General features: G+C 42.9%; 1 protein-coding gene and 1 long non-coding RNA gene across 3 annotated transcripts in view; one reads left to right on the top strand and one right to left on the bottom strand.

Annotated features, from left to right (window-relative positions):
* Window positions 1-8,799, top strand: part of HSF2BP (heat shock transcription factor 2 binding protein) — a 60,649-nt gene extending 51,850 nt beyond the window's left edge. For both annotated transcript variants that reach the window (XM_090061560.1, XM_090061567.1), the window contains exon 8: window positions 5,956-8,799. In XM_090061560.1, the coding sequence (XP_089917686.1) occupies window positions 5,956-6,164 (209 nt within the window). In that variant the 3' untranslated portion in view covers window positions 6,165-8,799. The remainder of the gene's footprint in view (window positions 1-5,955) is intronic.
* A 3,493-nt stretch (window positions 8,800-12,292) lies between these two features.
* LOC149874430 (uncharacterized) lies at window positions 12,293-18,687 on the bottom strand. The gene is made up of 3 exons (XR_016439942.1): window positions 18,652-18,687; window positions 14,313-14,390; window positions 12,293-12,448 (listed from the first exon to the last, which is right to left on the bottom strand). It is a non-coding gene; the product is annotated as an uncharacterized LOC149874430 (long non-coding RNA).
* Window positions 18,688-20,956: the final 2,269 nt, after the last annotated feature.

The following is a 20,956-nucleotide window of genomic DNA, read 5'->3' as shown; positions in this document are numbered from 1 at the left end:
TGGGAAATTTGGTCGTCGCACCGGATGGCAAAGCTAACATGTTTAACAATTTCTTTGCCTTCGTCTTCCTAAGTAGGGACCAGAACAGCCACCTCCCTGCTGGGCCCCCCTCGGGCCCCGGGGGAGGCACACCTGGGCCACGGATTAGCGAGGCTTTAGTTAGGGAGCTTCTGGAGGGGTTGGATGTATGCAAGTCAGCCGGCCCGGATGATCTCCACCCTAGAGTTCTAAAGGAACTGGCCGAGGTCATTGCAAGTCCCCTGGCACAACTTTACGAGCACTTGTGGTGCTCTGGTGAGGTACCGGAAGACTGGAAGAGGGCCAACGTGGTCCCCATCTTCAAAAAAGGGAGGAAGGAGGACCCGGGAAACTATAGGCCGGTTAGTCTCACCTCGATCCTAGGCAAGCTGTTTGAGAAAATTGTGCTGGCACACACACATCCAGGAGGGGCCAGCAGGGGACTGCATGCTTAGGGGCAACCAACACGGGTTCATCAGTGGCAGGTCCTGTCAGACCAACCTGGTGGCCTTTTACAATCAGATCACCAGATCATTAGATGCAGGGGTAGCAGTGGATATAGTCTTCCTGGACTTCTGGAAGGCTTTTGACACTGTCCCTCACCCCATTCTCATTAAGAAACTGGGGGGCTGTGGTGTAGACACCCACACAGTCAAATGGGTCACCAACTGGCTGGAGGGCCATACCCAGAGGGTGGTAGCGGATGGGTCCTTCTCAACCTGGAAGGACATGGGCAGTGGGGTTCCGCAGGGCTCGGTCCTCGGGCCCGCACAGTTCAACATCTTCATCAGTGATTTGGATGAGGGGGTAAAAAGCACCCTGTTCAAATTTGCTGATGACATTAAGATGTGGGGGGACGTGGGTACACTGGAAGGATGCAACAGGCTACAATGAGACCTAGACAGGTTACAAGGGTGGGCGGACGAGAATAGGATGGGATTCAACACAGACAAGTGCAAGGTGATGCACCTCGGGAGCAACAACCGGCACCATACCTACAGGTTAGGGAACTCCCCTCTTGTCAGCACGGAGGCCGAAAAGGATCTTGGGGTCATCATTGACTCCAAGATGAACATGGGCCGGCAGTGTGGGGAGGCAGTTAGGAAGGCCACAACCGCAACTTGGCATGCATCCACAGATGCATCTTGAGCAAGTCCAAAGAGGTGATCCTCCCCCTGTATGTGGCACTGGTCAGGCCGCAATTGGAGTACTGCATCCAGTTCTGGGCGCCACACTTCAAGAGGGATGTGGACAGCATGGAGAGGGTCCAGAGGAGGGCCACTCGTATGATCAGGGGACAATAGGGCAGGCCCTATGAGGAGAGGCTACGGGACCTGAACCTGTTCAGCCTCCAAAAGAGAAGGCTGAGGGGGGATCTTGTGGCCTGTTATAAGCTAGTCAGGGGGGATCAGCAGGCACTGGGGGAGTCCCTGTTCCCCCGCGCACCGCCAGGAGTGACCAGGAATAACAGTCACAAGCTGGCAGAGGGTAGGTTTAGGTTAGATATCAGGAGGCGCTACTTCACAGTCAGGGCGGCTAGGTTCTGGAACCAAGAGAGGTGGTGCAGGCCCCTACCCTGGGGGTTTTTAAGAGGAGGTTAGATGAACATCTTGCTGGGGTCATTTGACCCCAGTATTCTTTCCTGCCATGGCAGGGGGTTGGACTAGATGATCTGCTCAGGTCCCTTCCAACCCTAGAAACTATGAAACTATGTAGTTCAGTCTGTGCCTTGTTACAATTTGGCCCCCTGGTCCTCCTTGGGCTCTCCGCAGCCCTGTCTTACACTGTGCTCTCTCTGGCGCTGGGGTCAGTGCACCCCCCAAATGCTGTGCCCTCTCTAGCGCCGGGGTCTCCACGCTGCCATGGGTCCCATAGGAGGCATCCTCCATCCCCTGATAGCTTCACGCAAACCACCGGTCTTAAACAGCAAACAAAAACAGGAGCCCCTAGGCTATAACATAAATCCAAGCTGCCCGGCTATAACATCATTCAAGCCATACCGGGGTGTTTTGTCCCTTACCCGTATCAGAGGCTGTACCTGCAGTCAGGCCTCTCCCCTTTGTTTGCTCTGGGAGAGCTCCTTCCGCCTTGGCTGCTGCAGGGAACTCCCATTCTCGCCTCAGCCCTGGGGTTTATATATGAGCCAGGCCCTGCCCCTTCTGGTCAGCTGACTGCTGGCAGGTGCGGGCCACTAGCTTACTCTGGTTGCCCTGGTAACCAGCAGCTGGGGCTCCCCACTCGCTGCTAGGGCTCTTTCCCTAGCAATTTCTACTCTTTAAAGGAGCAGAATACCTAAGTGCTCTGCAACAATAGGTACATCCAATTTACTTCCTATGCTGCTTTTCTGGATAATTGGACCATACTTTTATAACCCCCTCCCCTAGTTCAACAAATGTGAAGTAATACTTGATTCAAGTCATGGTGGCAGAACCTGGGATGATTTGACATTGTCTTGTCTTTTCACCTCCTATTTCCAAGATAGAAACACTAGTCTTAGAAGCCCAGTGACAAAAACTAAGGGCACAAATGCAAAATCTAACTGATTTTGATTAGATCTAGAAATATCAGGCAGCAGGTGGGGGAATCCTTCTGAACATTTTGGTATTAAGGCCTCTTTTCAAAAGTATCCACTAGGGCAGGGTTCTTCAATTTTTGCTTGTTCAGCTTCAGAACATGGGCTTGGCATTCAGTAGAGTTGAGTAGCTGTGCCTCACAGTAACTTGATTTGGAGTTACATGTGTCCGGAAGTTCTGAAAATCCTGCTCTAAGACATTTTTAGGTTGGTCATTTAACATGAATGAGCAGTTCTGAACATTTTTGGTCACATGATTAATTCAGCGTTACCCAATGTGTTAGCAAGTATAAATTGTTTATTTGTATTAGGGTAGCTCCTAAATGTCCTGACAGCGATTTAGGGACCCATTCTGGTAGTTATGGACAGAAACAGTAAGATGAGAATCAAAGTGGGAGAAAGGAAATATTTAGCCATATAAAGGTGGGGAACTGAGTGAAATGGTCATCTGCTAACAGGCATACTAGAGTTAGTCTTTAAGGGATGCCACTCTAAGCTGCCTTCTGCCTGACTTTGGATTCACACGACTAACTAGGTGTTCTGTGAAGAAACACCTTGAGAAGCTGGATACCTTCAAGTCAGCTGGCCCTGACAATCTACACCTCAAGGTACTCAAGGAGCTGGTGAGCATCATAGCCCAGCCCTTGGCACGGATCTTTGAAAACTCCTGGCACTCTGGTGTAGTGCCCGAAGACTGGAAGAAAGCCAATGTGGTGCCTGTCTTCAAGAAAGGGAGGAAAGTGGATCTGGCTAACTATAGGCCCATCAGCCTGATTTCTATCCCGGGGAAGATCTTAGAAAAGTTTATTAAAGAGACCATGCTTAATGGACTGGCCGACGCCAACATCCGGAGGGATAGCCAGCATGGGTTTGTTGCGGGTAGGTCTTGCTTGACCAGCCTTATTTCCTTCTATGACCAGGTGACCTATCACCTGGACAAGGGAGAAGAGATTGATGTCATATATCTTGACTTCAAAAAAGCCTTTGATCTGGTATCCCATGATCACCTCTTGGTGAAACTGGCCAGTTGTGGCCTTGGCTCCACCGTGATCCACTGGCTGGAAAATGGTCGGACCCAGAGGGTAGTAATTGATGGCAGTCACTCATCGTGGTGTGCTGTGACCACTGGGGTCCTCCAAGGCTCTGTCCTTGGACCCATATTGTTCAACATCTTCATTAATGAAGTGGATATCAGAGTCAGAAGCGGACTAGCCAAGTTCGCCAATGACACCAAACTTTGGGGCAAAGCATCCACAGCAGAAGACAGGCGGGTGATCCAGGCTGACCCGGACAGGATCAGCAAATGGTCGGACAAGAACCTGATGGTGTTTAACACCAAAAAATGCAAGGTTCTCCACCTTGAGAAGAAAAACCTGCAGCATCCTTATAGGCTCGGCAGTGCTACACTGGCTAGCGCTGTGGAAGAAAGAGACATGGGGGTCATCATTGACCACAAGATGAACGTGAGCCTGCAATGCGATTCTGAAGCTATTAAAGCGAGCAAAACGCTGGCTTGCATCCATAGATGCTTCTCAAGGAAATCTCAGGACATCATTCACCCATTGTACTTCCCCTTGGTGAGGCCGCAGCTGGAGTACGGCGTCCAGTTTTGAGCCACGGGCATGATCAGAGGTCAGGAAAACAGACCTTACGACAACAGGCTGAGAGTCATGGGGCTCTTCAGCCTGGAAAAGCGCAGACTCAGGGGTGATCTGATGGCCACCTGTAAGTTTATTGGGGTGACCACCAGTATCTGGGGGAATGTTTGTTCACCAGAGCACCCTAAGGGATGACAAGACCAAACGGTCATAAACTACTGCAAGACCGTTTCAGGCTGGCCATAAGGAAGAATGTCTTTACTGTCCGAGCCCTCATGGTCTGGAACAGCCTGCCATCGGAGGTGGTTCAAGCACCTACACTGAACACTTTCAGGAGTAAATTGGATGCTTATCTTGGATTCTATGACCCCAGCTGACTTCCTGCCCTTTGGGCGGGGGGCTGGACTCGATGATCTTCCGAGGTCCCTTCCAGCCCTAATGGCTATGAAATCTATGAAACTACTTTCTAGAAATCACCAGTGCTTAAAACTAATTCAGCTGAACTGGAGGCAGCACCAGTACAAGTTTTTTATAAATTGCCTTCTCATCAATTTTTATCATAATTTCTCACCTTTCTGCTGTGTTTTCTTGACTGACTTTTCAATACCACCCAATGTAATATCTGAATTGAATTAGCATTTTACTTACTCTGTTATTGGATAACTAAGAAAGGTGTTAAGTAAACTGACTAATAATAAAAAAACCCCAAAACTTGCTCCAGCCCACTACATACTTCCTTTCATCCTCAAGGAAATGTGATTTATTGCTACTTGAGATTTATGATCCTACTGTGACGTTTTAGTCCCTTTGGCAATGCTGGTGTGCAAAGTCATTTGAATTAATTTTGTCGACATTTGCAAACACCACTATCACAGTTTTGCTGCAGTCTAAATATCATAATGACATGCACATCAGAAATGCACAGTGAACAATTCAAATAAGTAGATATTTATGCTTTAAAATGTATTAAATATTCTCATTTGGAGTATACAGAATAGAGCATTAAAAAAAGAATTTTCTATTGGATACTCCTTGTGGTCACAGGCAACATACCCCAGTAAGACTTGTGTATAATTAACCAGTGTTGCTCCTAAATATTTTCAGTAATTAAAAACATATCTTACGTGTTTTTAAAAGTAGAGACCAATATGAAATGTCTTTCCAACAAGGTTTTTCCTGCATGTTCCTAAGCAGCAGAAGTAGGGATCTTCCTTTGTCACGTACACCAAAGTACTCGAGACTTAAGTTGAATGGATTGAATTTAACACTTGCATGACAGGCATAAAACTGCCATTATATAAATTGAGGTTTTATTGAACTTTCATGTAATCTGGAACCTTGTATAAAAGTAAACCTAAAGAAAAGGTTGAAAGAAAGCTGCCGATTAGTAATTTGAAAACAGACTAAATAATAATGGGTTACAATTTGATTTGGAGCAGGATAAACTGTAGCAAATTTTGGCTGCTTGCAGGTTACAGGAAAGTTGTTGCTAAATGCATATATTTATGAAACTTATGAGAATAATGGAGAAAGGAGCAAAATGTTTCTGAATGTAAGTGCTTTCCAAGCTGTGCTTAACACAAGGAATTGAGGAGGATAAAATTGATTCAAAACCAGGTTTATAATTCTTCATGTTCCTGGTTTCAGCAGCTGAGAGAATGACAGTACCTCAGCAATCAACAGTTTATTCCCCTGGTGGTGTGGTGCTACTTGTATAATAAGTATGCTCATAAAAAATAACTGAAATCTTTTGTTGTGCCTTTTTAGATCCAGATGCAGAAGTGTGTCTTCATGTACTGCGGCTTCTCCAGTCTGTGATTCTAGAACCAGAAGTTTTAGCCAAGTCAGCACCTGAGATGCGTGACACCTTGCCATTTCAGCATATCAAAGCACTGTCAAAGAGTCGCAATGTAGGTCTGCAAACACTGGCACAAGAACTGCTTGATGACCTTAAGATACTAGAATATGAAGTGTAGACATATACCTGTTTGATTATTGGGACTGTGAATTTTTGCATTTCCCCCTGTAGGTGTATACTCATTATGCTGTAAGTGTGTGCAAAAATGGTTGTAGATTTTAAATCTATATACAGAGAAACAGTACAATTATTGGTGATGGATTTTGAATGAAACACTTGAGTCTCCTTCTGTCTGAATGTCTGCCTGAAGCCAGATTGTCCAACCAAAATAATAGGTGAAAAAGTGTATTCTGGGATTAGCTGCTTGAATGTAATGTTAGAAGAACTTGATTTATTTGAAAAGGATTTTGTTGATACCAGGTTTCAAAAGTAATTCAGACTATATGACCTATTTATGATGCAGATGAAGGAAAATGACTAAGTGTAGGTAATATACAGTTTATTTCAATAGTAAATAGTCCATCTCTAATAATTAATGTTCTAAAAGAAAACTTTTGGTTCTTATTTTGGCCGTAGTGTTTCAGAACTTATAACAGGTTTCAGTTTTATTTTTTCCCACTCTTGTTTTTAATAAAAGAAAGCTAGAGTTGTATAGAGTGTAATAGATTCTGCTTTTGAAATATTAAGGTTCAGAGGAGTTGTTGGTGACCTGGGTTTGTAGTCGCCAAGAATATTAGAAACTGAACCACTGGTTTATCAAAGGCTTTGCAAAAAGGAAAAGAATTGCTGATGTCAGGATGCAATAGCTCTGCAACCAAAGAGGCAGAAGTTAATTACTGCTTTGCATGAACTGTGTTGTAGTCACTTGAAATTCTTATTGATATTTATTAAGAGTAATACATATAACTTGCCACAATTATAAATCTGAAGTTTATCTTACATACCTGAGAGTGCCAAAATCTGTAGCTATAAAAGTAACTCCATAGTTCAGAGTTTTCAGGTAATTATAACCTAGTTTGTGACATTACTGTAGTGCAGGCAGTGGCAGGTCAGAAAAATACTTCTTCATCAGGTTGCATTTCTTCAGTCATGAAATGAACACTTTAACAGAGACACAACATTTGTTTCTTATATATCATCTGTACAGAAGGTAAAGAATTCAGTCTCCTTAATCAGTCATAGTCTTTTTTGTGAGGGAGTTGTTTTTATGCCTTGTGTTGTGTAGCTTTACAGGAGGTCATTCTTCAGGCAGTGACAGAAGACACAAACGTTGTAAAACTTAAACCTTCTTCCCTGTCAAACAAACCATTCAACGGTGACTTGTATTTGACATGGTGCAGTATGATTGGTTATATGATATCAAACATAAGCCCAAACCAATATAGAGGAAGGAATACTGTAGCAACATATTACAAAAGAGAGGGGGGAAATGTTCTGCTTTGAATGGAGTCCATACCATAAGTACATATTTTTCTTAATGAGGTACTATTAACAATGGGGGATTTGCATGTATAAAGATACAGTGGGAAGAGCTTTCATGACAAGGAGAATTGCAGAATGCTAGGCATATTTGAAGATACAGTTAAAATTTAATGCAAAATTCTTAGCTTTAGAAATTATTTAACTACTACAAAATTTAATAGGTCTTGACTAGGACCCAGTGCTTTACACGGCAAATAAGATAAATCTACCAGAATATATGCTGTAAGAGCCCAGTGTTACCATGAAATATAAGAAAGTCATCAATGAGGTCAGAAAGGAGTGAAGAAATGGAAGTGATGACAGGAGCTTTTAGTGGGAATGCTGCTCTTCCTGACTGAAAAATGCACTTTCTTTTGGATTTATTTCCTCGCTTAGACACTGGTTAGCTGAAACTGTATCCCACAATGGAATTAAAATGGTGGTAACCTGTAATTTCCTGAATTATTAAGAAAAAAAGTTTAAAAAACAACAAAAGACCAAATGCAAACTTAATTGCCCATTTTTCAGTCAAACTTTTAAAAGGCATTAAAAAAGCAAAAATTAAAAGGTCTGTGTGGAGGAGGTCAGAGCTGTTTGGTTTAATTGTCGACTCACTGGTAAGCAAAACAAAGCCCACTGCCTGGAGCTGAGTTGACAGGTTTAATTGGAACCTTATGACTTTTGACCAGTGGTCCATTCTCAGAATTGGTGGTGAATGCAGGTGTGGCTTCCAGCTGACCTCCTCCCAAAGTGTCACTTGCTAGGGTGATGGTCCCATGTAATCAGATGTAAGGCCGCAGTTGCTCAAGTGTATGGAAGTCCCTAGTTAGTTTTAATTATGCAGTTTTAATGTTCAGCTGTCTCTGTAAAAGCCAGTGCATCTTGTTAAACTCTTAAATTATGAAAAACTCTGAGACAAAACAGAGATAAAGCAGGTTATGTTTTAAGAAAGGAAATATGCTTTTAATTTTATTGAAGAATATGCAACAACAATATAACAGTTCTTAATTCATTATATTCTTGTTCATTGTTTGGCTCAATGCAAACGAAAAAATGCATTCAGAAGGTTTCGTCAGTGCAAGGAAGTGAAAGTTGACTCTACTGGTTTTTTTCAGTTCCAACAAAAAAGTTAGTCTGACAAGGGTTGAATTAAGTTTAGGTCAATGAACCTGTTTATCCAGAGTCGAGCTTGGCCTTTAACATTTCAAAATGTTGGAATTCTGTTTTTCTAAGGCATCTGCTGTTTGAATATTGAAGTACAATAAACAATACTTTACTAACTATGAAACTTACTGCAGTTGAATTTTGTGCCTTTCTTTAATTATTTTATTCCAGGTTGAGTAGACCCAGAGGTCAGTCACTTTCTCCAGAATGCTGAGTTCTAGAAGTAATCTGTTATTGGTTACATTTAATCAAAACTTATGTGGTGCCAGGTAAGTTTGAAGGCTGCTAACCACAGATCATCCAACACACCCTTATTTCAGTACTTTGACAATTTGTCCTGTGTCTTGCTAGTGAGACAAGGGCAGTTTTTCAAGTTTCCCTACTGTTGCTCACAGGAGTTAGGTTTTTTGGTGCCTGTAAGGGCATGGACAGGCATTACATTTGTGTCAGGAAAAATACCTTTTTCCTGGCACAAAAAATGAATGTAGAGGTGTTTAAGCAGTTTGTGATGGAAGAACCCTAGTGCTTGTTACAAATTGTTGCTATCTCTTTAAATAGCACCTTTGCTGTTTTTTAGTACCACTTGTACTACCTGTTTAGCTACATTTGGCACAAAGAGGGGTCTCCTATGGGAGACAGGAATACAGTCTCCCATATTCCTGTACTCTTCCTTCCTCCTCCATGGGGTTTGTCAATAATTGGGCTCCCCTGAGGCTGGAGAGAACCAAGAAGTGGCCCTCTATTGCTCTCTGGCTGGAGACCTTGCCTCTGTAAGTCTAAAGTCAAGGGGCGCAAGCACCTGTAGATCCCTCATTTTTCACCAAGTTTTTGTAGTATTACAAATTCCCTGTGTAGGAATTGAAGGCCTGTCCATATTCAAAGATTGGAAGTTCATCTTTGGAAGCAGCGTGTCAGTTTTACCTGTTCTGAGTGAATATTTTTTTACTGAGGACACTATATAATTAGCACTTAAGTTATCTCCATGTGATCCATACTGGAAATTAGGTTGTTAGAATACTGTGCTCATCCACCCAGAGAAAGAACTGCAAAATGACTGAAGCCTTTGAGGCCAAGCTCTTTTTGCCCATAGCATGTATGTATACAAGCTCTTTAGACAAACCTACTAGGTCCAACAGAGCTTAACAAAATTCTCAGTCAGAATCAGGATACTCCTGCAGTGATAAAAGTGTGAGGCTGAAACACACTGTTCAAATGTGAGTGTAATGCACATTATAAAAAGAAATGAAATCATTGACAAATACATAAGGAGACAGCAGTGACAGTTCATGGAACAGCAACAACAAAGAGGCACATCAGACTTAGCTAGACTAAGTAAATGCATTTTACAGTTGTCCACAAATTTGGTAATGCTTGTTTAGAGGGTAGGGTATATTGATAAGCTTTATAAATGGTATTATTAGAAACTAGTATAAACAGTGCTAGTTGTAAAATAATTTGAAAATGAGTATGAAGGAGGAGAACCCAAAGATCACTGTGGGCCTAACTTAACAAGCAGTTTTAAACCAATTCAATTAGAAGGCCACGCAAGGCTGTGTGGAAGTTCTTAGCGCAGGTTCAAACCAGTTTCCTCTCAGTTTTGCTTAAATTGATTGAGAATAAACCAATTTTCAACTGAAATAAACATCTCCATGTAAAGATTTACACTAATTTAGCTAAACCAGTGGTGTTCAACCTTTTCACCCAGTGAGCCAGATGGTCAATGCCTGGTCTGTCTGTGGGTTGGATCCAGTCAGTGACCCCAATCTGGTGTCCAGGAGAGCCATGGCAGGGCCCCATCTGGATGTACAAAGGGGGAGCCGAGCCCTGATCCAGCTGTAGGGGGGAAGGGAACTTGGCCCAGCTGTGCAGGGGGAGGGGGTGTGGGGGAGAGGTGGTGCAGCCTATCCCTGATCTGGCCGCTCAGGGGTTGGGAATTTGGCAATGGTGGTGGTATTAATGGTGATGTTAATGGCCACTTCTTCCCTGCTGCCCCTCACCCCTGAGTTAAACCATTTTTAAAAACAGATTTGGTTTGAATCGGCACAGCGCATTGTGTAAAAGAGGCCTGTCTGCTGATTGGCTATAAAACTGGTAGATGGACCAAAGTGACCCCTCCCCCCCCCCGAAGATTTATAGTAAGAAATAGTAAATTGACCAGGATAATGCCAGTGTCCTGACCTTAGGGAGAAGCAAAATTTGTGGTTAAATGATGGAAAAATTGATAGTTCTCCCACCCTGAATTGCATCATGAACATGTGAAACCAGTGCAACATCCATATGACACATTGGCAACTGGCAGAGGGCCAGCTGAGGGTTGCATTTAATTAGCATATCCATGTGGAGACATTTTGAAATAATAGTTTAAAAAAAACACCAAACAGACCAAACCACAGCCCTAATATTCCCTTGTTTGCACTTTGTGCTGCATGTCAGAACCTGATCACAGCTGGCATGTGGGAAAATATATTGGACACCCCACAGTGTGTGTGGCTCAAAGAGTGGCAAAGAATCTCCATGTATTATTAATGGGCTTAAAAATGACAAGGTGCTGATAATATTTGTTACTTGTCCTGAATATAGAAGTTCTACTCTTTCGTTCCAGTAACTGCTTATCCCTGTGCAGTCATGATTATGAGCAGGATTAGTGCCCTGCTATGACAGAAACTTATTCCCTCTGAAATAAGAACAGCAAAGTAGAAATGAGTCATTCCTGTTCCAGTAAGGAAGCCTCCTCAGGAAGCCGCTCTAGCAGCGATGTCCTGTACTGCCCCAGTCAGCCGTTGAGCTATTCAACTCTAACAATGCTGACAATATGTAATACTGCCCCGGAAACCTTCAGCGATAGCTTGGCTGACACAGCCTGCGTCTCCAGTGCCCAGGCGGCTAATCTAGTGGCAGATAGATCTTGGGTAAGCAAGCAGAGGGAAGGAGGTGCCCCCTCAGCAGCCTGGTTGGCTTGGCCATGAATGGCAGGATACCAGAAGGTGCAGGAGAAGTTTCATAAGCAACAACAGCAACCCTGAGTGCAAGGAAAAATGAGGCCATATCTGGGGATCAGAGGTCTTGAAAATAAGCAGGAAAGTGGAGCTGCTAAAAAACAATAGATCTACTGTAAGTGGGCTGGGTGGCAAGGGGGCATTCAAGATTAAATACATGCCACTATAGAGGAACCTACATGAAAATTACTTAGCAGAACCCAATTAATGAATGGGGTTTTGGGGGTTGTTTTTGTTTGTTTGTTTGTTTGTTTGTTTTTTTACTACAGGGGTCTTATACAGTGAAGTTGGTCTGATTTGGAGAATCCTGTGAGCCTTGATTCAGCAGGGTCTTCTGAAATGTCCCCTGTTGATAAATGTTTTTCAGGAGATAGATGGGGAGCAAATGGTTTAAAATTAATTTTTAATTGTAATGGGTATTTAATTGTAACAGGCATTTTATATTGTAATGGGCAAGTGACAGTGGGTGGCTGGGGCTGGCCATGACTGGAAAGCTGTCTCATTTTTTAAGCTGTCATGAATTAAAAGTGAGTCACTGGAGAGGCCCAAAGAAAGAGGCTGTAAAGCAGCAATCAGCCCTGCTTCATCAAGCAGATGTAGAATTTTATCAAAGAAAGAACGAACATTTGGTTTTAACCCTTCAAGTACCTTTTAATTTCTAATCCAGTATGCGATTTTCACGGTGGGGGTCCGTGAATCTGGTTCCTCTGTGCTCCCTCCCAGTTCCTCTGAGCTCAGGACTTGTAGCGGAGAACTGAACGAGGATGGAAAGCCAACCACCCTATGAAGAAATACGGTTTTGGTGCTGAGGTTCTGAGCTAGAAGTCAGGCAACTGAAATGCAGTTCCCCCTGTCAGAGACTTCCTGTGTGATCCTGTGTGAATTCTTTAAAGGTAATATAGGAGCTGAACTTGCATTGAAATTAGTTATTCAAATCCCATAGCTTTTACTGAGAGATGGGCATCCACATCCTTCTGGGGATCTGGACCTTAGTTTCTCTCTGTTTCAGTTCTCTCTCTGAGCTTTGTTGCACATTAATTTTAGGCAGCTTTTCTTAAACCCTGGATTATCCACACAACTCCTGAAACTTGTTCTAAGCATACTTTAGGCAGCTTAAAGTTAGACCACTTGAGGGCTGGTTTCTGTCAAATCTGTGTTACCCAGCTTGAGTTGCATTAATGTGCTGCCCAAGTCACAGACCTCCAGTATCCCAGGACTCAGTTTCCCCTTCTCCCCCACCCTCCTGTTCTGTATGGACAAACTTTCCACCCCCAAACTCTGCTGTCAGGGGTGGCATTTTTGCTCACTGGCATATGCTCTGAAAGCTGCATGAGGTTTCACACCCCCAGGGGCAGGAAGAGGAGTTGGCTTAGTGCCCTAGGGGTGAGACTGCATGCAAACAGCTTTCAGAGCACATGCCAATGAGCAAAGTTACAGGGCACAGATGGGTCTGGGTGTGGGGCCTGGGGGACATGTGAGGGAAAGGAGAATGTAAGGGGCCCCATGAGCTGAGACTTCCTTTGTGAAGCAGAGGAAGCAGCTCCCCCCAAATGGCTTCCGTAACTGCTCCCAGCCACCCTGGGAAACATGAATACCCCCCCGCCTGCCCCCGTAGCTCAAACCCAATTTAGTAAAATATGAGACTTTTAATTTACTTCCTCTTTATTTCTTTTTAATATCTTTTACTTTTTATTTTATCCTTCAGTGGCTGACTTCGCTCATTTCACCCCCATTCCCATTTTATTAGCACCCATTTCCTTTCTACTCCCGTTTTATTAGCTCCACCTCCCAGCTTCATGTTCCTGCACCCCCTACCCCGCAACCCATCTCTTCAACACACCCTCACCTAGATCAGGGATAGAAGCTTGTCTTGGCTCACTAGCCTTCCAGAGACAACTCGCAGCTACAGCTCCTAGTCTGACCCTTGTCTGTGAGCGCTGTAGTGGCAGGGCACACCTGTGCAGGTCAGGGACAGTTTGAGAAGGTTTTAAGCCTTAAGGTGTGACTGCTCCAAGCTTGAGCTAGCACTAACACCGATCGACATTTAAGCAGCTAAAAGTGCAATGCGTAACAAGGCCCTTTGTATAATGGAGACTATGTTACTTCCACCTTTTGTTTGGCTTGTTCATTTAGACTAGGTTGGCTTTTATTCCACGTTTGTACCACACCTAGCAGAGCAGGTCCTGATCTCAGTTTTGACCAATAGGTGCCAATATAATGTGAATGAATAATAATAATAGACGTCACCACTGACAATGCGTGTAGACATTGTTATGTCATAAATATCAATGAAAAGTGAATGAAAATATGGGGAGGTGTAATTTTTTCCTGCCTAATTTCATTCTTACTCGCAATTATCATTAAGCGGGGAAAGGATGATTTTAGAACTTCTGCCATGAAGCCAGTTTGCTGATGTTGGGAAGAATCACCTCAAGCTACATACAAGAAGGTGGCATTTCTGACCACCTGACCCCAAAAGTTGGGAAAGAAAATATGCTCAGGCCTCTTCTCTTTGACCCCATTAGAGAAAGATGAGAGATTCTGCCAGGACCTCAAGTTCAAGGAGAAAAAAGTGATAAATCCCCCCTCCATGGGATAAAGGGAGATGGCAAGAGGCCATGAAGAACCCCAGACAGGCAGCTCACCTTCCAGAGTGGGGAAGAGGCAGATCCCTTCCTTGAGGAGTTGATCTCTTTGAGATAAGAAGGCAATAGATATGGGTCCTGGAAAAAACATTGGTTAGGAATGATTTTTTTTTTTAGGGTCAGGCTTTTGTAAAGGCTATGTACATTTATTTATCCTCCTTGTCAGACATGGCTTGGCTGTGAAATCAACTGGGGAGCTAGAGGACAGTGGTCTCCCCAGATAGCGACAGTAGGCATGGGACAGGCCTGGTAACTCTTGAAAGACGTAAGGCCACCATCTCCTCTTCCACTAGATTTCAAAAGGTAAGTGGGTGTCCCAAGCCTGATGTGGGATAGGGGGTGATAAATTCCTCTTGCCCAGGGATTCCCCCACGTTTCATGCCTCATGCAGAGGCAGGGGTCCTTGCAGGTCCCAGAATGGGGCAGCATGGAGGTGCAGCACAGCTCAAGACCTGGGGTACCCCCAGTGCCTTGTGCTTCCACACATGCACCTGTGTCAACCTGTGAAGCATTGTCCAGTGTGAATCCCAGTAAGGAGGCACAGGGTAGTGTGGGAGCCATACTGGGACCTGTGTCAAGTCCCACAGTGACCTGGAATCAAAAAACCGGTTTGGGTCCTGGCATAGAGGTGCAGGGCACTGGGAATTCACTGACCCATGCCTCTGTGTCAGGTGCTAGTAACAGTTTAGTTGGAGTAACGCAGAGCTCAGGATGGACTAATGTATCTTGCTGCTTTCCTGAGAAAGCGAATGACTATGGAAGAAAGTGAGAGTGGGCAAATGTTTTATTTGGGGCTATGTTGTATGTGAGAAAATATTGTACCTGCATGCTTTATCAATAAAGTGTTAACGCTGAACAAGAACAGTAACTGGATATAAAACAAAATCTAAGTGAGATAGTGTGTAATGCTGCAGGAGTGGGTGATACTGGAATTGATATGACACTAGTTGGCATAAGACCAGGTTAAATAATGGAAGTTCTAAAATATATCCTCCTATGGTCAACTGGGCATATCTAATATTTGTTTGATTTCTGACTCCTTGCCTATGCAGGAGGTACCTTTGGTGTTAGCTTTGTATGTACAAAAAGAAACTCATCAAGCCACAGGCTTTTAAGTGGACATCCCAGGGTAGAAGGACCTTCAGCAGGACTGGTGATTCAATCCATTGAGTGCTATGAAGTGTCCATGTTCAGAGGCAGATCCAGGCACAGGGGTGTACTGGTGCAGTTTCCCCCTCCCCCCATACCACCTTTGATTCCTGATGCACCCAAAATTTCAAAATCGGTGGCAGCAGCATTTCTAGTCAGGCAGTGCTGAGGAAGTTACTTGAGTTCATGGCTTGTTATAATTTAGCTAATTCCTTGCAAACTCTTTATTCTACAAGTATCAATGACCCTTTCTCCTTTTTCATGGTCTTGATGTTCCATTAATTAAGCTAATCTTTCTTATGTAATTCTGCAATCTGCTAACTGCTCCTAGCAATGTAGCTCTTGCAGACTGTTTTTAACTCATTCCAATAGTTATATTTGTTTGAGCTTCAATCTTAAACTGAATAATACAGCCCTAGGCCCCTAGCACATTAATAAAGCTTCTTGTTTCTTTTTACCTGGAGGGAAAAAAAATTGTGTTACATGTAATGATGCACCTCACCATGTGCATGCACCCTCCTCTTCAAAATCCTAGATCCATCCATTTCCATGTTTAACTCACTTTACTGTGCAAAGCCAACAAAGATCAGTTTTTGGATCCTCCTTGCTACTTTTTCTGATGCAGTCTCAAAGTTTTTCAGGGACTTGAACAGGATGAAATAGAAACATTCTTGAATGTCTAAGTCTGCTTAGGGGGTCATGACTTCTTGTGCATGTGTAAAAACATGCTCCTTTCCTACAGATTAAATCAGAATATTTGGGCTTCAGTCCCTTTCTCTCACGCATCAGTGAGTGCATTCCACTGAGTTTGCCTCCTACATGGAGCAAGTATTAATTCTGCTTGGGTGATGAACAGGAAATCCCAACAACTGCTACCTCCCAGGAGCACTAGAGAAGAGTAGAGCTAGGAGTCAACATTCTGCGCAGAACTCTTGGTATTGCTAGACAAGAAGTCTCTCTCTGATACTTGCATTAACACTGTAAAGGTCTGATCCTCATCCCAGTGGGTGGTTTGCCATGGGACTAGGTTTGATCTCTTAGTCTCTAATGCATCTGTACAAACTTGATAGTTTATTACAGTTTCATAACTTCTGGTAGCTGCGTCATGCTAATACCCTCCAAGAGTGTGATTTAATATCACTAGCTTGGGGCATAACAAACAAACAATACGGGAAAATCTGTATTTGTTTAGCACTCCTGAAGAACAGTTTTCCTTATAAGCAGAGGCAGCATGAAAATTGTATTCTCTTGCTTGAAAATATGGATCTCTTGAAAACACAGGAAAGTGAAATATTGCTGTTTATCTTTTCCACTATTCTTCCCCCCACCCCCTTCCCACACACGCATCTGCTCAGCTTATCCCTTCACATCCTTAAATTTACAGGCTGCTTACAGACTTTAACCCTCCCCCCCAAAAGCGGGGCTTTACTTTAAACTCGGTGCACCCCTGCACCAAACCCAGTGCATTTCTAGAAGAGGCATTGCATTAGCTGGACCCAGCTTACCCAACTTCTGTATAAATTGGGGGCTTCAATGGGGCTTTTTGGGCGCTTTTATCTAATAGATGATTGAATTGACTTTAGTTAAAAGTGCCAAAATGCCATACTGAAGTGTCTAATCTATACAGACACTGTGGAGCCAGGTTGAACTAATGTGCTACTGCTTCAGGTAAAGCATGGGGTTTTTTGTTTTTTAATGTTTGTAAGCAGCCACAGTTACTGCAGACATAGCTCAAGCAGAAAGAAAGATCTTCAGATTCTCTTGCTGCTAAGACTTGATAAGTGTTTTCTATTTTCAGGCAAATAATTGTTTCTTTTTTGCTTCCAAACACTGAAACTATGGCAAGGTGGATGGAATTATCCCTGTATCAGAAGCAGCAAAAAGCTGCAGGCCCACCTGCACAGCTCAACTGAAGTAAACATCTTTAAGAGGTAAAGGAACAGTCATCCAAGTCCTTTCCAACTTGCTGTGCTTCCTCAATGGTTGATTTTTAAATCAAACTCTCTGGTTTCCCAAAGTTTGTTTGCAAGTATAGGACCTGTATTTGTGTGTCCAGAAGGGTGTTACAGTGCACCAATCAGGTAGACACAGAAACACACAATTGCTATGAAACAGCTGATGCACAGTAAAACCCTGCCCCTGTTTGCTATGAGATAACTAGTTCAAATGTCCCTATCGTATGCTTATAGCTTTTCCAAGTAGACAAGCCCTGGACAGCTTGAGCTCTGGCACTGTCTCTCTCAGTATGTCTATGCAGTGTAACAGAAATATCCTGAGCCAGCTGCTAATGTGTTGCCTCACATACCTAAGGCTACACAGTGCAAGGTGGCACTGTGAAGAGGTCTCTGAGCTATCTTTGTATGTGCCAGCTCCTGATAGCTGTGTTAATAAGGTACTCTCCGTGTCCCTGCTTTTAAGCAGAGTGTGAGGCTCAAGAGCCAGCTCTGCTATCTCAGCATGATGATTCCTTGGAAGTTAGAGACATACCCTTAATGATCCTCAAATATAAACTGTAGGAAGGCCATCCTCTCGCTTTCCCTTGGCAGGGAGAGTTTATTTTCCAGGTAGACCCTTAAATGTGACGTATCCATTCCACTGGCACAGAAAAACCTCACTAGTGACAGATCAAGACACACTGTTCACAATTATTTAACAGCTTCAACCCATTTGTTACACTTGGTTAAGAGCAACTTGAATCTCCTGTATGTAGGAAGCTGTTAATGCTCCCTTAAAAGTATGAGCATTTTTTTCCTTCTTTAATTGCATTTGAATGATCTTTGTTCCCCTTTGCTAAGGAGAAAGTCCATATTTAACTACTGTGTAGTTTCAGTCTGCTGGTTGGTTCAGGTGCGGCTCTACCCTGCCTTCTATTGATTTCAGACCAACAGGCTCACTACCTTTCTTTTCCTTTTTTTTTTTTTGGCCAATGTCCTGTTGTGAAGTGTTTTTGGTGGTGTTTATTTATTCATCACAGGCTTGAACATTTTCATAATTCATCTGGTAGCTCAAGAGGACAGTGTAGAAGTCTAAGTAGGGGTACTTACACTTCATTTTCCTTGGGATGCCATCTAGTTGCTTTTATCAAATCCAGTGAGTCAGCTGAAACTGCATTATGTGACCAGAATTTCACTGAGTTTGGAGGAGGGAAATTACAATAATTTAAAAAAAAATAACCTGTAGAAATACTTACAGTTTTGTGCCACTGAGTGGGTGTCTTTGAAGATGCAGATTCTATAAGTGACTTAAAAGTTTTGTCCTCTGGAAATATAAAAGGTCAGAGTTTACTTTCTGAGTGACAGGTGCAAGATGTTGGGAGATTTCTGGATCTGCACTGAGACCCTGTTCATATTTCAAGTCAGCAGTAATCCAGACTATTTTTTCCACATGTGCAATTAACACTAAAGAAAAGCCAAGAACCACATCATCCAGAAACCTGTAGTTTCTGCTATGATGGAGACTATGTAAACAGAGAAACTGCAATACCAGATGAAACCACAACCCCATATCCTGTCTCCACTAGAAGCCTGCACCATATGTTTTAGGTGAAAATGCAAAAATCCCTGCAGTATGCACTTTCAAAATACTCTACCCACAGGGACAATTTTTTCCCATCTTTATTAGTTAGAGAATGGCTTGTATCCTCAACATCAGGTTTATATCCTTTTAAAAGCTCTTGGAACTAGATTCCCAGCTGATATAAACCAATGCTGCTCCACTGAAGTCAGATCTACAGCAACTGATGCTCTGCAACATGTAATTTTATAAAATATCCTGTTAATCTGAGAAATGCGTTTTATTCAATCTTTTTAGAATTCTGCTAAGCTCATGGCCTCAATGAAAACTGATGGCAATCAGCTGCATAGGTTCATTGTATATGTGCTGTGTTTTGTTGCAATGAAAATAGAGATCTATGAAGTGTATTTTTGCTAACTCCAAGCCCACATTCATAAAAGCTGATTTATCTCTGCCAACATGCCTCTTACGAGTAGAATCTCACTTTTCTACATTTTCTGCTCATGTTTCTAATCTCTCTGGATTCGTTTTTATTCCTCTTTAAGAGAAAAATACGTAGCTGTTGAGGAGCTGTGCAGTCCTACCACTGTACCATTTTCCAGGCAGAGAACATATAATTCAAAGAAACATCAGAACAAAACAATCAGGGCCAAACTCTCCAGTGTGTTGTGGATAATGTGCTGCTTTCCTGCAATACAAAGTAGCCAAAACCTTGACTTAACTAGCTCCTTTATTCTTCTGGAGTGGACCACATCAGGTAGTTTTGATCAGTAAAAATGCGTCTTCATTTTCAGAAAGGACCACCTATTTTGGCTGCCCAGCTTTAGACATCTTAAAGGGGGGCTTCTTAGACAATGAACCTTCAAACCTTCTGCCTTCAAACAGAGTGCCTGCAATCCCTTGTGGCTTCTGAAAGTTTAGCAACTGATTAGTGAATTTCATGTAAATATGACCCTCAAGTAAACCTAAAGAAATTGCATCAGTCAATCCATTTCAGGCTTGTTATGGCAGCACAAGATCAATGAGGAGGTCTTTTCCTGCTAGTAATGATTAGCTGAGTTATGGGCCTCAGGCAAAAACCTTAGTTTGTCCAGACAACTGCCAGGAAGTACCCTCCCCATAGGTTATTATTGCTTAAATAGCAGTCAGGGAGAGAAATGCAACATATTTGAGCAATAGCTGATATACTTCATGGGGTAACATCCCCAATCTTGTATAGAGTTAAGTTGCCAAGAAGACAGTTGATTATAATATCATTTGCTTGGTGTGTGTCGTTCTCTTTATGTTTAGGTCATGTGAAGTCTGAGGTCATATGAGAAAATGCAGATATTGGTTTAGAAATGGGTATTCTTCAGAGCAATATCACATGCTATTCTGTAGTCATATGCTCTGATAGAGCAAACATCTGCACACAGTGGGTGCCTCTACACATGTGCTTTAAGTAGCCTATTTTACTGTGAATTAGAGTGTCACATCAAAAACTGTGCTACCATGCTACTTTATATTAAGCATCACTAAAAAAGTTTGTGCTTTCACTATTGCACATTAGGGCATCCTAATGCGCATTTATTTAGTATCTAACAGTTTAGAGTATTTTTACACATGCTCCCAAGACAGTGCCGGGTACTTTTAATTAGTGAGCCATGTTAATTAAAAGCACCCATGTGTTGTGTGTATCAGTGGTGCAGCACACCTCTGCACTGAGAAAATGGTGGTGTTGCACTTTGAACTAAAGCACAGCGAACGTGTTTTAGTTCAAAATGCACTCCTGCCAATTTCTCAGTGTGGAGACACTGTTCTGCTGATACACGTGATGTGCAAGGCTGCCAGAGTGCATCAATTTATGCGGGTTAATTTATGTGGATTTCCCACATGTTAGAACAGACTCCCCGGATCTGCGTAAATGCCCACAGGTACTAAATTTTAATGCACAGTAGGAAAAGCACATTAATGAACGGATAGATGTGCCCAGTATTAACTAA

Source organism: Crocodylus siamensis, chromosome 1 (assembly GCF_052110815.1).
Source record: "Crocodylus siamensis isolate JL-2025a chromosome 1, ASM5211081v1, whole genome shotgun sequence".
NCBI classification, from domain to species: Eukaryota; Metazoa; Chordata; order Crocodylia; family Crocodylidae; genus Crocodylus; species Crocodylus siamensis.
Note: the sequence above shows the minus strand (reverse complement) of the source record. Positions and strands in the feature narration are given on the sequence as shown.